The following is a 15,114-nucleotide window of genomic DNA, read 5'->3' on the forward strand; positions in this document are numbered from 1 at the left end:
CATACTTCTTTCATCTGGAGGCTTTACTTTCTACTGTCAGTTATGTCTTTACTAAGTAGGATGTGTTAGATCAAGCAAAACTTTCTAATCATAATCTTTATCTTAATCTTAATGGGCTGATAAATACTTTGTAATGTTTCAGCTGTGGTTTCAGAATGGTATTGAAAGGTAATTTTTCATATAAAATATCAAATATATACAAGGTCCTGGGAAAATGGGTACAAAGAATGAAACATTGACTACTTAAAATTATAATCTAGTGGGGGAGATAACAAGAATATATGAAATATACACAATACTATATAGATATATAAATGTTTACATATACTATATCTAGCTTTATTCATAGCTAAATACCTTCTGTTTTGAAATAAATTTTCTTTTGTGTTTTTTTTTAATTTCACAATATATCTTTTCTTTCCCTTCTCCCAAATAACTATCACATATAACAAATACTATTTTTTAGACAAAAGAAGGAAAAAAAATTAAATCAGTATAATTGATCAAGGAACAAAAAATCTGAAATATGTGCAATTTTCTCATTCCCTGGGAGTTCACTATTTTTCAGAGTATTTTCATGTGTTGTCTTCCCCTATTAAATTTTAAAAGCAGGATTGCTTTTCTTAATTGTTTCCCTAGCACTTAGCACAATTTTTAGCACATAGTAGGTACTTAATAAATGTTTATTGAATTGAATAAAAAACTTGTGGTCCACCCATATCTCCAAAGGGCTAGGATAGAATTTTCTCATATTTATTTTTTGACTATATTCTTTATATTTTGAAAAATTTACTTTTGACTCTTTTGTTTGTTTTTTCATTTATGTTTTTGTAATCATTGTGTATATGATTTTTGTGCTCTGCCAATTTCACTCTGGATCAATTTTAATTCATACTGATCTTTCCATTCAGCTATAGCATTAATCATGTTAATATAATCCATATTAATGTACCGGGATTTGTTTTTAGCCATTCCTTGTTCAAAGAGCATCTATTTTGTTTTCTATTTTGCTATCACAAAAAGTATTAATATATATATATATATATATATATATAGGGGCAGAACCAGAAGAACAATTTATATAATAACAACATTGTTTAAAAAGCCCCACAAAACTTACAATTTTCAAATATGAAAGTACATTGATCAAAGCAATGATCAACCATGTTTCCAAAGAATCTTCAATGAATAATATTATCTATCTCCTTATTGAGAGGTGATGAGTTCAAGGTGCAGAGACGTGCATTTTCAGAAATGAACAGTTTCAGTTTTTTAAAGCTGTGCTTATTTATTGCAATTTTTTCTTTTTTCTTTTTTAAAAATGGGTTTGACATTCTTCTTGGCAGTTAATAGAACCTATACAAGAATTGATCATATATTAGGACATAAAGACCTCAAAATCAAATGCAGAAAGGTAGAAATTGTGAATGCATTCTTTTCAGATCACGATGCAATAAAAACTACATACATTAAAAAGCTAGTGGAAAATAGACCAAAAAGTAATTGGAAACTAAATAATCTCATCCTAAGGAATGAATGGGTGAAACAGCAAATCATAGACACAATTAATAATTTCATCCAAGAGAATGACAATAATGACACAACAAATCAAAATTTGTGGGATGCAGCCAAAGCAGTAATAAAGGGAAATTTTATATCTCTAGAGCCTTAATTGCATAAAATAGAGAAAGTGAAGATCAATGAATTGGGCTTGCAACTAACAAAGCTAGAAAAAGAGCAAATTAAAAACAACAAAATGGATAAACCTTTGATAAATTTGATTAGAAAAAGGAAAGAGGAAAATCAAAGCATTAGTCTTAAAAATGAAAAGGGGAAATTTCCACTAATGAAGAGGAAATTAGAGCAATAATTAGGAATTACTCTGCCCAACTTTATGCCAATAAATTTGATAACCTAAGTGAATTGATAGATTGCCCAGATTAACAGAGGAGGAAGTAAATTGCTTAAATAGTCCCATTTTAGAAAAAAGAAATAGAACAAGCTATCAATCAACTCCCTAAGAAAAAATCTTAGGACCAGATAGATTTACATGTGAATTCTACCAAACTTTTAAAGAACAGTTAGTCCAATACTATATAAAGTATTTGAAAAAATAGGGAATGAAGGACTTCTATCAAATTCCTTTTATGATACAGACATGGTACTGATACCTAAACCAGGTAGGATGAAAACAGAGAAAGAAAATTATAGATCAATCTCTCTAATGAATATTGATGCAAAAATCTTAAATAAAATATTAGCAAAGAGATTACAGAAAATAATCCCCATGACTAAGTAGGATTTATACCAGGAATGCAGGGTGGTTCAAGAGTAGGACAACTATTAGCATAATTGACTATATCAACCAAATTAACAAAAACCATATGATCATCTCAATAGATACAGAAAAAGCATTTGATAAAATCCAACATCCATTCCTATTAAAAATACCAGAGAGTATAGGAATAAATGGACTCTTCCTTAAAATAGTCAGTAGCATCTATTTAAAACCATCAATAAGCATCATCTATAATGGGGATAAATTGGAACCATTCCAATAAGATTAAGAGTGAAACAAAGTTACCCACTATCACCATTACTATTCAATATTGTATTAAAAATGCTAGCTTTGGCAAGTAGCAAATGAGGAAACCAAATTATCACTCTCTGCAGATGATATGATTGTATCCCAGAGAATCTATTAAAAAACTATTAGAAACAATCTACAATTTTAGCAAAGTTGCAGGATACAAAATAAATCCACATAAATCATTGGCATTTTTATACATCACTAACAAAATCCAATAGCAAGAGATATAAAGAGAAATGCCATTTAAAATAATTGTTGATAATATAAAATATTTGGGAATCTATCTGCCAAAGGAAAGTGAGGAACTATATGAGCAAAACTACAAAACACTTTCCACACAAATTAAGTAACATCTAAACAATTGGAAAAATATTAAATGCTCTTGGATAGGTTGAGCTAATATAATAAAGATGACAATACTACCTAAATTAATCTATTTATTTAGTGGTATACTAATCAGACTCCCAAGAAACTATTTTACTGACCTAGGAAAAATGACAACAAAATTCACCTGGAAGAACAAAAGGTCAAGAATTTCAAGGCAACTAATGAAAATAAAATCAAATGAAGGTGAGCTAGCGGTACCAGATCTAAACCTATATTATAAAGCAGCAGTCATCAAAACCATTTGTTACTAGCTAAGAAATAGATTAGTTGATCAGTGGAATAAGTTAGGTTCACAAGACAAAATAGACAATAACTATAGCAATCTAGTGTTTGACAAACCCAAAGACCACAGCTTTTGGGATAAGAATTCACAATTTGACAAAAACTGCTGGGAAAATTGGAAACTAGTATGGCAGAAACTAGGCCTTCACTCACACTTAACACCATATACCAAGATATGGTCAAAATGGGTTCATGATATAGACATAAAGAATGAGATTAGAAATAAATTAGAAGAACATAGGATAGTTTACCTCTCAGACCTGTGGAAGAAGAAGGAATTTGTGGCCAAAGAAGAACGAGAGGTCATTAAAAATTTCTTTTATTTAGGAATACTATTACAAATCCCAATTATCCTTCCAATTTCCTTTGGGCTAATGTGCAGCCACAAAGAAACCTATCTTTGCTGAAAGGCCCTTTGGCAAATATTTCAGAAGTCAGGACAATCACTGTATGTTTCCATTTACCAAAGTATTCAGCCCCAGGTATTTTGATGCAATCAGATAGTAGCAATTGTCTGTCATCTGTTTCTGTTTGCCTATTCCATCTACCTATCTATCTATCTATCTATCTACCTACCTATCTATCTATCTATCTATCTACCTATCTACCTATCTATCTCTCTATCTACTTATCATCTATTATATCCATCTATCCATCCATCCATCAATCTATCCATCTATCTATCCATTATCTATCTATCTATCTAATCTGTCTGTCTGTCTATCTATCTGTCTGGCTGAGTCTCTATTTTTTCTCTCTATTCTTTTTATTTATCCTTTCTATATATATATTGCCTTTCTCCTTCAGTCACTTCTGTCTATTCTTTATGTCTGCACCAATTATCTATCTGTTTGCCTTTATATCTATCACTTATCTATATGTAATACATATAGATACATATATACATATAATTAACACATCAAATTGTGTGTGTTTTGTTCTCAGCCTGTGGAAGCTTCATACTCACTGATTCCATTGGTTCTATTTCCTCTCCTTTGTTCCCGGCCAAGTACCAAAATAACCAGAACTGCAGCTGGATAATTGAAGCTCAACCTCCATGTAAGTTTAAAAAAAATCTCACAAAAACATGTCTGTGGGAAAGTTAGCAGGATGACTAATATCCTTATCTCCTCTGTACTAACAATAAGAAATCCCTCCTCTGTTTCTTTAGGAAGTTCTGCATCCTGATGAGGCAGAGAACAAAAATGGTCTAATCTGCCGGGGAAGACTGTGTGTGTGTGTGTGTGTGTGTGTGTGTGTGTGTGTGTGTGCGCGCATGCAGAGATTATTCAAAGGAAAAAAACATACTACTTTTGCTGTGGTATCAGACATAAGAGACAACGGTCAGACTAGCAAGTTATGAGACAGAAAGTAATGGACTAACCTGCCAAGCTCACACCCTGGCACATGGGAGATATGCAATACATAGCTGTAGAAGAATGATAAAATATCCAAGTTAGAAAATTATGTACATTTAGAATGAGAATATGGTATTCCGGGTCTATGATCTTTAATTCAATTTAACAAACAACAAATAATTTGTGTGCTAGATGTTAGGGTTACAAAAACAAAAAGAAAATAATTCTCGCTTTCAAGGAGCTTGTATCCTACCAAGGTGAGACAAAATAGTCACAGATAAATAATAGACACATACTAATAAATTCAATGACAATTTGGGATGAGTAAAGGCTCTTGAAAGAGATGACCTTTGAGCTGAGCATTGACCATAGCCAGGGTTTCCGAGATTGGAAATGAAAAGGAAGAGCATTTAGATGTCGGTGCTCTCGATGGAAATAGGGAGATTTGGTGAAGGGATGGGTTTGAGGTGAGAAGATGAAAAATTCCATTTGAACATATTGAGTTTCAGATGTTATTAAGATACCTAGGTATTGGTAGTATGTTAGTAGAATTCAGGAGATATGGAGGGCCAGGCAGAGGGATATTTGGGGAAATTTTTTCATGGAGATGGTATTTGAATTCATGGAAGCCAATGATATCTGAAAGAAAGAAGAGGAGTTTGGGCTGTAGCTCTTGGAAATATCCAAGCTAAGAGAACAAGAAATGGATGATGATCTAGTGAAGAATAATGACGAAAAGATTTTTTTAAAAGTCCTAGCAGGAGTTATAATATAGAGGACTAGTTTTGTAATATATAGAGGAGTAACTTTGAGCTCCTTCATAAAAGAGAATGAGGTTCCCAATCAATGGAATGGGTTACAGGTAATAACCATTTGTCCAAGAAAGGGGGCTAGTTTTTCAGGTGTCAGGGTCTAGATTGACATTACCTTCATATGCATTAGAAGAATTGTAAAACTCATTTCCACATAGCTCCTTACTATTTTCTCAGGTGTTCCATCTAGACACCATAGCTGTTTTTGAGCTTTCTCATATGTGGCCCACATCACTCCTATGTATCTTTTCTGTTGGCTCTGTTCAGCTGGTCCTATGAAGTATTTCTTTAACCCAAAATCCATTTGCTGTGGATAACATATCTCCATGGCTTTTCCTCTCCAAATGGTCATGGTGAGCTGGGGATGATTAATCAATGAGTGAAAAACTTTAATCCAAATCTGCTAATTAAAAATCTAATGTTTAATAACCCAGATCCAGACTTTTTTCATGTGTTTCTTGTTACAATTGCCTATTTAGGGTTAACAGTTCTGTAGGAACGTGATTGACATGGGTAAAGTGGGAACAAATGATGTAATCTTCAACCAATCTGTGCCCAGGAAGGCGGAGCTTCAGAGAATCCCCTGCCAGAGCCAGACCCTCAGATAAAGAAGTCCCTGGGCCTCCAGCATTGGTCTTTTCAGCTCGTTATTTTCCAATGAGTTACAAACCATTTAGATTAAGGACCTCCCTGACCCCAGCTGTGGGCACAGCCAGGAAAGGAAGTGTCTGGGAGAGATCTCGCTCTGAAGATTAGGGCCCCTGAAAAAACAATAAGAGAAAAATGTACCGAAGCACAAAGAGTCCTGGGAGGGATTCAAAGCTCCCTTTATTAAGGTCTGAACCTTCGGGCGCTAGTTCTTCATAAAGAAAAAAGTACAATTCTGCTTCACTATGTGCCAGTACAGAAAGTGTATTGTTTTCTTTTACATACACAAAATTGGAATATAAGGAGAGACTTTCTCTTCTCAGTCAAAATAGCTGCTGGAAAAATAAACAGCCATTGCCCATCAAAAGAATAAACCTGAATCTCATCAGCAAATAGCTGAAAGTTGCTCCCATCATTGTCCTTCAGGCTTTCTCCACGGCATTTTCCTTCTGTCTCCCTTTTACTGAGGGACTTCTCACCACCTGAATGTCACTTTAAACACTCTGGACACAACCTAGGGTATTCTTCTTCCAAGAACCCAGTCATTGCCCCATAAACCCAAGCATTGTGAGAGATAGTGGGAGTAAGGGAGGCCTTAAGGGTTTAGGTGCCCCCACTCCTAATCCAGTAGAATCTTCCAATGGATATTAATAGTCCCCTGCTCTTCTATTTCTAGGCGAATCCAAATTCTGAAGGTCCATCTACTATTGAGCCTTTTGTTCACTTCTTCCTTTTCCCTCTACTCTGTGTGGGCAAGCCAGCTCTCTGGAGCTTATCTCTAGAGGAGCTTAATTCACACAAGGAGATAATGGATTCTTCCTGTGTTCTGAAGAGTACCTGATAAGGAGTACCCTCCTAAATTCTATTCCATTCTTCTCCCTGTATAGGCCACTTTATCTTAAAACAAGTCACCCAACCACCATTGTCTACAGAGTGCTTAGAAGCTTTGTTCCCATGGGGCAGGTACTTGGCTCAGTGGATAGAGCACCAGCCCTGAAGTCAGGAGTCCGGACCTGAGTTCAAATTTGATCTAAGACACTTAACACTTCCTAGCTGTGTGACCCTGGGCAAGTCACTTAACCCCAATTGCTCCATGCAAAAAAAAAATGTTCTCAATGGGATTCATGAAAATTTTAACTTGGTCCTCTTCTCTGTTACAGTCAATCACATCACCCTTTCATTTATTCACTTTGAACTTGAACCCAGCCCAAACTGCTCACGGGATTATATAGAAATTTTGGATGGAAACGATTATGATGCTCCCCTCCAAGGTAATGTACCTTTTGCCTTTATTTATGCTTTTATTGGGGAAATTTTTTTTTCAAGGTGATAGTGATTTATGGTCATTAGATTTCCAAGTTCATTCACTCCAGCAAACCAACTTAAAAACAAAAAAACTTGGAGGCATGAAAAATGTGGTTTTTTTTTTTTTCCCAAAAAAACACAGAATTGCTCAAAATTGGATGAGATTTCCTATTTGCAGCATCAAGGCCAAATTTGCTGCAGACGATTTCTGTGGGGCTCACAAAGATCATTTAAGTCAGGACAGTTAAGATAATTAGGATAGATGGGATAGATGGATAGATAAGTTAAGACAAGATAATTAGAAATCTGGAGACTATTCAAGAAAACATGGATCATCTTGTTGTCTGCATCTATTCATTGTGTTGTATTTTTAAACCTCACAAAAACAGAAGATGCATCTTAGCAATGGGAAAAAAATGGCTTTTCAGTTTTAAGTAGATTCCTGTCAGGAATCTCTCCTCTAACTTTTACATTGATATTGAAATGCATTTCTTCTGGCTTTATTCTCGAAAGGATATAAAAACAACTGTCTGCCATACTCTGCATTAGAGACTCCCTTATTCTTGAATTCTATTGTGACCTTGCTTCTGATGCTTTCCTTTCTGGTTCATATGACGTTTCCCTAGAGCTTAGTTATTTTTCAAATTCTTCAGTCAACCTTGTGCTTTTTACCCTGGTGTACAAGAACCACCACAAAAAGGGCAGGCAGCCAGGTGATTTAGTGGATGGAGTACTAGTCATAGAATCAAGGATCTGAATTCAAATGACATTTACTAGTTGTGTGGCGCTGAGCAAGTCATTTATTTAACTTTTCTCTCAGCCTCAGTTTCCCCAGCTATAAAAATGGGAATAATGATAGCATCTACCTTATGTGTTAGGTACTTAATAATAAGTGAGGAGACATCTACAGGGTTGCTGTAAGCATCAAATGAGATAATATTTATAAAGTGTTTTTCAAATTTTTAAGGGTAATACAGATGTAAGTTATTACTGCCAATAACTCATTACTAGCCTTTCTAAATGATAGCATCAGGCTTATTTAGATCGGTCAGAAGCATGCCATTATGCTTTTAATGCTTCGTCCCAGACTCAGGGTCACCCCTTTATTTATTGCAGGCCCTAATCTTTTGCCATCTTGTAAACTGCTTCTGATAATTCAATTGTTCTATTCAATATAAAATTTCAATTTATTTAAAAATTCATTCATTCCATTGAATTTCAATTTTAAATTTATTTAGGTTTCTGACTTCTGGTTTAGTCTTCCAAGGTCCTTACCACCCCTGCCTTGCAAAAATAACATGTAGGTTCTCTATCTCAGTAATTGGATCTCAAATAATCCAGACTCTAGAACCCCACCTTACAGGCAATCTCCTTAATTATTATGTTGCTTATCTTTTTACGAGTTCTTAAAATGCCTTTCCTAATTTTGTCCTGTGCTCCATCTTCCCCCATGTGTTTCTGATTCCTCTTCAGGGAATCCTCAGTGTCAGGATGCTGATTTGCTATCTTGCCTGCCCCAAGTTGCTCCCACATATTGTTAGCTATTCCCAACCCCATCCTAAGTCCAGAGAATGAAGGCAGTCTGTAGACCTCAGGAGAACTTAGTCCAGTGACAAGGTGAGGAAGGATTTCTGGGATAATGATATGCATTCGCCCTGTGGCCCCTGTGCAATGATGCTTCCTTTTCCTTGTCATCCCGCTCCTCAGGCCGTTACTGTGGCAGAAACATGCCCCTTCCTATCACCTCCTTTGGCAATTCTCTGATTGTGAGGTTCATCTCGAATCAATATGTCGGTTATAAGGGTTTTCATGCTACCTACACGGCGTCTTCATCAGGTAAGAGATTCGCAAACAACTTTTACTAAGCCGGGGGAAATGCATTTGAATCCACTGGAAATGGCTCCGGCTTATTTTCATTTCAGAAACAGAGGAGCAGCTAGCTGCTGTTTATTGTCTACGCTTATAGCATACATTTGTCTGACTTTTTTTTTGCCACAAATCTCTCACCATTGAGGATAAAACCCATCTGAATTAGGCTTGGGATGCCACAAGAGAACTTGTGAGAGACATGTTAACCCCAGTTCTGTTGCTGTTGAAATTTGGCCATTTTTCCTTTTGGTGCTTTGGTAATTAGCCTCATCTGTTGAATAATAACAGTAGTATTTGTCTCTTATCTATCATAACGTGTAGGCACTTGGAATGGAGACACCGTGTAAATGATACTTATTATTACACTGCAAATGTGTTATAAAATGTCCCTTCTCTTCACAGGTTTATCTCATTAAAGCAAGCTTCCAATTTGCTCTAGGCACGACTTATAATTGCATTAATTGTACTTCAAAATAATCTTATTGGGTCTTAATTTTATGTTTTATATATATATATACACATGTGTATATATATACATACATATATATGTGTATATATATGTATATATATATATATATATATATATAAAATAGACGCACAGGGAATAGAAATGACATGTTCAGTATTGACCTAATCCAATTCTTTCTCATAACATGCTTCTTTTCTGATATTTGTTAAGGGCAAATGAAATTAACTTGCCTTCAGTTGCTTTTTCAGTTGTAGCATCACAGACTTACACTTAGAACAGACTTCAGAGGTCATTTAGTTCAGTTTATGCCCATGAAGTAATGATCTCCGTGGTATTCCCATCAAGTGGTGGTCATCCCCTCTGTGTATCAGCCCATGAAGACATCCTAGGACATATATATACATATAGATGTATATATGTAAACTACCATTCATTGCTCTGAAGAACACTCAATCCATCCTTACATTTGCCTTTCAACTATTTGAAAACAATAACATACTCTTTGTCCTACCAGCTGTTCACCCCTTTCCTACCTCCTAGCCTGCAACAAGGCTTCTTTTTCCCAGGTTTATCTTCAGTTGATGTCATCCTTTCCTGGCCTCCCTTCATCCCCCTCATTCGATGTTCTCCAGTTTGTTAAACCCTTTCTAAATTGTTTTGTACACAGTTGGACACGATGCTCAACAAGTTCTCTGGCCAAGACAGACAATAGGAGGACCCCCCTCTTCCTTATCCTGGCTGCTAAGGCAGAAGTAATTGCTCCCAGCTCAAGGTTTTCCCCACTATCTGTCTTACTTATTCCCTGTCCAAATTTAGTGATTTGATCCCCCCTCAGTTGGTGCTTACTGATTATCACGTGAAATTGTGCTGTGCTCAATGTTAATAAGAAGGTAATCCTGAGAAGAAATGAAGCAATTATTGGGATTCTTTGACAGCAGCATTATAGTGATTGGGTTTTAACATTTTATTAATAATAATCATGGCCAAACACAGTGCTGCATGCTTATAATCCTTGCTATGAAGGGAGGCTGAGGCTGGTGGGTTTCTCCTTTTAGTTGCTCTGAGCTGCTGATGTAGTTCAGGTGTCTGCACTAAGTCAGGAACCAATATGGCGAGCCTCTGGGCGTGGGAGTGGGGCAGACATGAACTGATCTGAGTCAGAAATGAATGAAATAAAGATTCTGGACCAGATCAAGCCATGAGTGAGATAGAAAAACACACAGAGAGAGACAGAGAGACAGAGAGAGAGAGAGGGAGGGAGAGACAGAGACACACAGAGAGACAGAGACAGAGACGCACACACACATACAGAGAGAGACAGAGACAGAGAGGCAGAGAGAGACAGAGAGAGAGAGAGGAAGAAAGAGGGAGGGAGAGAGAGACAGAGGCAGAGAGAGAGAGAAGAGGAAAGAGAGAGGAAGAGACAGAGAGACAGACAGAGACAGAGAGGCAACAAGAAGCAGAGAAACAGAGAAGGAGAGAGGGAGAGACACAGAGAGAGAGATGGAGAGACAGAGACGGAGACAGAGAGACACACAGAGACAGAGAGACAGACAGAGAGGCAGAGAGAGACAGACAGACAGAGAGATGGAGAGACAGAGACAGAGACAGAGAGACACACAGAGACAGAGAAAGACAGAGAGGCAGAGAGAGACAGAAACACAGAGAGAGAGTGACAGAGACAGAGAGACAGCGACAGAGACAGACAGAGAGATGAACACAGAGACACAGAGACAGATAGACAGAGAGACAGAGACAGAGAAAGAGAGAGAGTTAATATCACTTTAGCAAAAGGGAGAAAGAATCTAAGATAACATTGTAGTTCATGATGATATGACTATTTAAAGTTTCAAGTCTTTAACTCATTGTGACAGTTTGATATAAATAGTGTAAGTATTATTCCCTATTTTACATTTGAGGAAACTGAGGGTCCAAGACATTCCATAATTTTCTCAGGGTCAGCCAGGAAGCAAGCAGAACAGTATTTGAGATTGGGTCCAAATCCAAACCCTGTTCTGTACCCTCTGCCTTTCATTGATGAGAAAATATATGGGCTCCTCCCTTCCAGTCCATTATTCTTCTGAGCTGATGGCCGGAACTTTTCAGAGATTCTGCTCCTTGTTTGTTTTGACAAAAGGACTTTTTTTCTTTTAAATATCAGTACTGTAGTTTCCTACTGTGAATCCTGGGGGAGCAGAGATGTGATGACATTTAGCACAGCACCTGGCACATGGCAGGTGCTGAATAAATATGTATATATTGATGATAAAGAGGAAAAGGATGTCCTCTGGTATTTACAATGATTTCTTGGAAGGTCTTTTTTGTTCTGCAGTTGGGTCTTTCATTGGTCTTTACCTTTTCTCTCTCTGTCTCTCATTTCAGCCTGTGGCGGAACTTTCAATATGATAGAAGGAGTCTTCAACAGTCCTGGCTACCCGGATATTTATCCTCCCAATGTGGAATGTGTCTGGAACATCCCTAGTTCCCCTGGAAACCAACTCCAGCTGTCTTTCATGTAAATCCACATGGGGAGTATTGTTTCGGTGTTTAGTTTAGTTCAGTGAAGTCTGTAGGCAGGAAAAACTTTGTTTACTGGAAAATACAGTTAAAAGCATTTACATCCATTAATTTGAAAAGAGAATGTTGTTGGAACTTTAGGGCATCTACAGCTAGTTTTCTTATCTGTCACTCATAGCTGTGACAATATTCCAGGGAGAATAATTATAAAAATCTATGCAAAATGCTACCAAATCTCACCAAATCTCGACCAGAACTCACTGTCGACTTCTCTGTCCCCTTGAGCTCAGAGAATGCTAGAATCTCTGTCTCCTGTTTCAAGTGTGGATTTTTTGAAGAGTCCCCTCTACTTTTCCCTTCCAGCCATGATCTTACTGCAGCTGGTTCTATCCCCTCCCCAGTGCTGGGCCACAGGGACAAGATGGTGGGCTCTGGGATCAGTAGTCCCCCAGCTGTATGACATTGTTCTTTATGGGACTCAGTATCTGACCACATTAGTCATGTCTATAGTATCAATCAAGGGAGACCGTGGGGTCCAATGAAAAGAACTTTGGACTTGCATTCAGAAGACGGAGACAAATATTAATTAAATGCCATTGTGTACCAGGCCCTGTGCTGTGGTACAATATTATCTTATTTTATCCTCACAATAACTCTAAAAATCAAATTATGCCTGAATTATCCATTCTTGAGGTTCACTGTCCTGCCCAGTGTCAGAGAATCCATAAATGTCTGAGGCTGGATTTGAACTCGAGTCATATTCAGAACATCCCTAGTTCCCCTGGAAACCAGCTCCAGCTGTCTTTCATGTAAATCCACATGGGGAGTATATCTGTATATGTGATCAGTCAGATCCTCGGCATTGGGCTTAGTAGAGAGAACAGAAGGGGTGGATTTTTGCCAGCCAGTGGAATCATTTTCCCCCATGAAGGGCTCTTTGTGTAGCCTCACTAACCTGCTTAAATCATTAGCTGTGACTAGACATCTAAAAATTCATGTGATAATTGAAATGGCAATCTTGTACTCTGAACAGTGACATTTGTTTGGTACCATGAACAGGGCGATTGCTAAGCAAATGGCTCTGGATGTCAGTGAGTGTTCCTTGCATATTTCTACACTCAAAAAGTGATTCATTGCATTGTACTCATATTAGTTCTGACTCTGATAACCTTCCTAGGCTCTGGTTTAGAAAATTGAGATATCCATTTTGTAGTGGAGAAAATGGAGGGAAAAAAGTAATGATATTGTAATAGGCAACATTGACCTGATCACAACATTAAAGTAATTTCCCTTCTAGAAATATCATATTCTTCATGTAAAATAGATAAAACCAGTATTGTTTTCATCCCAGTTAATAAACAACAAGTGTATATTAAGCACTTACTATGTGCTAGGAATTGTGCTTAATGTTGGGGAGACAAGGTAGAGGGAAGACAATTTCTGTTGTCTTATCCTGTAACAGGATAAGATAGCATAAAGGGGAGCTGAAAACATTGATGGAGGGCTGGAGAGAGATGCAGGGATCTGGTCCAGGAGACATTAAGACAAAGTCCTCCGTAGTTAAGAGTTAAAATGGAGATTCTGCAAGCAACCATTTGCTCAGGAGGGAATATTCAAAGATTAGAGGGCATTCTATTGGGCCATGTTTTCTGGGTGAATAGATTTCTGGGAATCTGCTTCAGAAAGTTCTTGTTATTTTTTTTTAATGCATCACATGATGGTGATTCATTATTCACATGGCTTAGAGTTGTACTAGATGAAATGTTAAAGTTAATCAAATGAGGTTATCACTATTACTTATAAGTTTTGGCAACCATGTGGTTTTTGCCCAACTGAAGCCTGAGTGCTGTCTTTTAAGAAGAAACTCAGATATTTGCCAGAAATTATGAATTTATTCACTATTTTTCTACTTTCAAAAAGCCCTGTGATTTCTGAGAGATTTAATCCTTATGTTTCTGAGTCATTTGCCCTTAAACTAAAAAAAATATCAAAGTTAATACTAATACTAATCTCCAAAACTTTCTGAATCCAATTAAAGCTTATGTGTTTCAGTAAAAGATAAGAATTTCCACTTGAACAGAAAGAAACTAACTTGAACAGCATTGTTGTTCTGAGTTTTAAATTTTCAGCTAGTCCTAAGAATGAAAAGGGGAGAAAAACTTTCTTTCATTTACTCTTTAGTAAACAACAAGAAGAAACTATTGTATAGCAAAAGAAATTGTTTTTGAGAACAGACTTCACATTTTTATTGTACTAATGAGTTGAGTTAAGAGTTTGGTTTAGCAAAATTTATTTTGCAAAAGGCACAATATTATGGATATTAATTATTGAAGAATGTTTTTATTGAGGGGCCTGAGGGTTAACTTTGAATCATACTGAAGTATATACAGATGGATAGCTGGATCTAGTTCATTATAGGTTTATGAATTAGAAACATATGAATCAGATTAAGTATTTTTTTTAAAGCAACATTGGGATGTGAGTGTTTGTGGTTAGTTAGGGTGGAATGGAAAAAAATGGAGGAGGAGGAGGAAGCCATTATACCCGCAAGAATCAGCAAGAAACGTGAGGGAACACAAATCTGCGAGAAGAAAATGCACTTTGTACAATAAATACTTAAGGAATGTCCTGGACGTGCTCTTTTTACATTCATAATGTTCTTTGGAAAAGCAGATATGATTGGTTTGAGTTCAAGAATAAATGAAATTTTGTAATGAGAAACAGTAGGGACTGTACTATTTTTATTCTGTGTAGCAAGCTCTAGGCAAAGCATGTAGGGAGTATGAGTGAGATTTGCTTTAAAAAAAATCCAGTCATTTAATGAATATGTCAGTGTTTGTTGGCCTTTTTAAGTAGAAGAATGGGGGAAAAGTAGGC

At 36.6% G+C, this 15,114-nt stretch overlaps 1 protein-coding gene across 1 annotated transcript in view; it reads left to right on the forward strand.

Annotated features, from left to right (window-relative positions):
• CUBN (cubilin) overlaps positions 1 to 15,114 on the forward strand; it is a 282,752-nt gene that overhangs the window by 148,737 nt on the left and 118,901 nt on the right. The window contains exons 33-36 of the mRNA XM_031939914.1: positions 4,205 to 4,318; positions 7,238 to 7,348; positions 9,090 to 9,218; positions 12,103 to 12,235. Coding sequence (XP_031795774.1) covers positions 4,205 to 4,318; positions 7,238 to 7,348; positions 9,090 to 9,218; positions 12,103 to 12,235 — 487 coding nt within the window. The remainder of the gene's footprint in view (positions 1 to 4,204; positions 4,319 to 7,237; positions 7,349 to 9,089; positions 9,219 to 12,102; positions 12,236 to 15,114) is intronic.

Source organism: Sarcophilus harrisii, chromosome 5 (genome assembly GCF_902635505.1).
Source record: "Sarcophilus harrisii chromosome 5, mSarHar1.11, whole genome shotgun sequence".
NCBI lineage: Eukaryota > Metazoa > Chordata > Mammalia > Dasyuromorphia > Dasyuridae > Sarcophilus > Sarcophilus harrisii.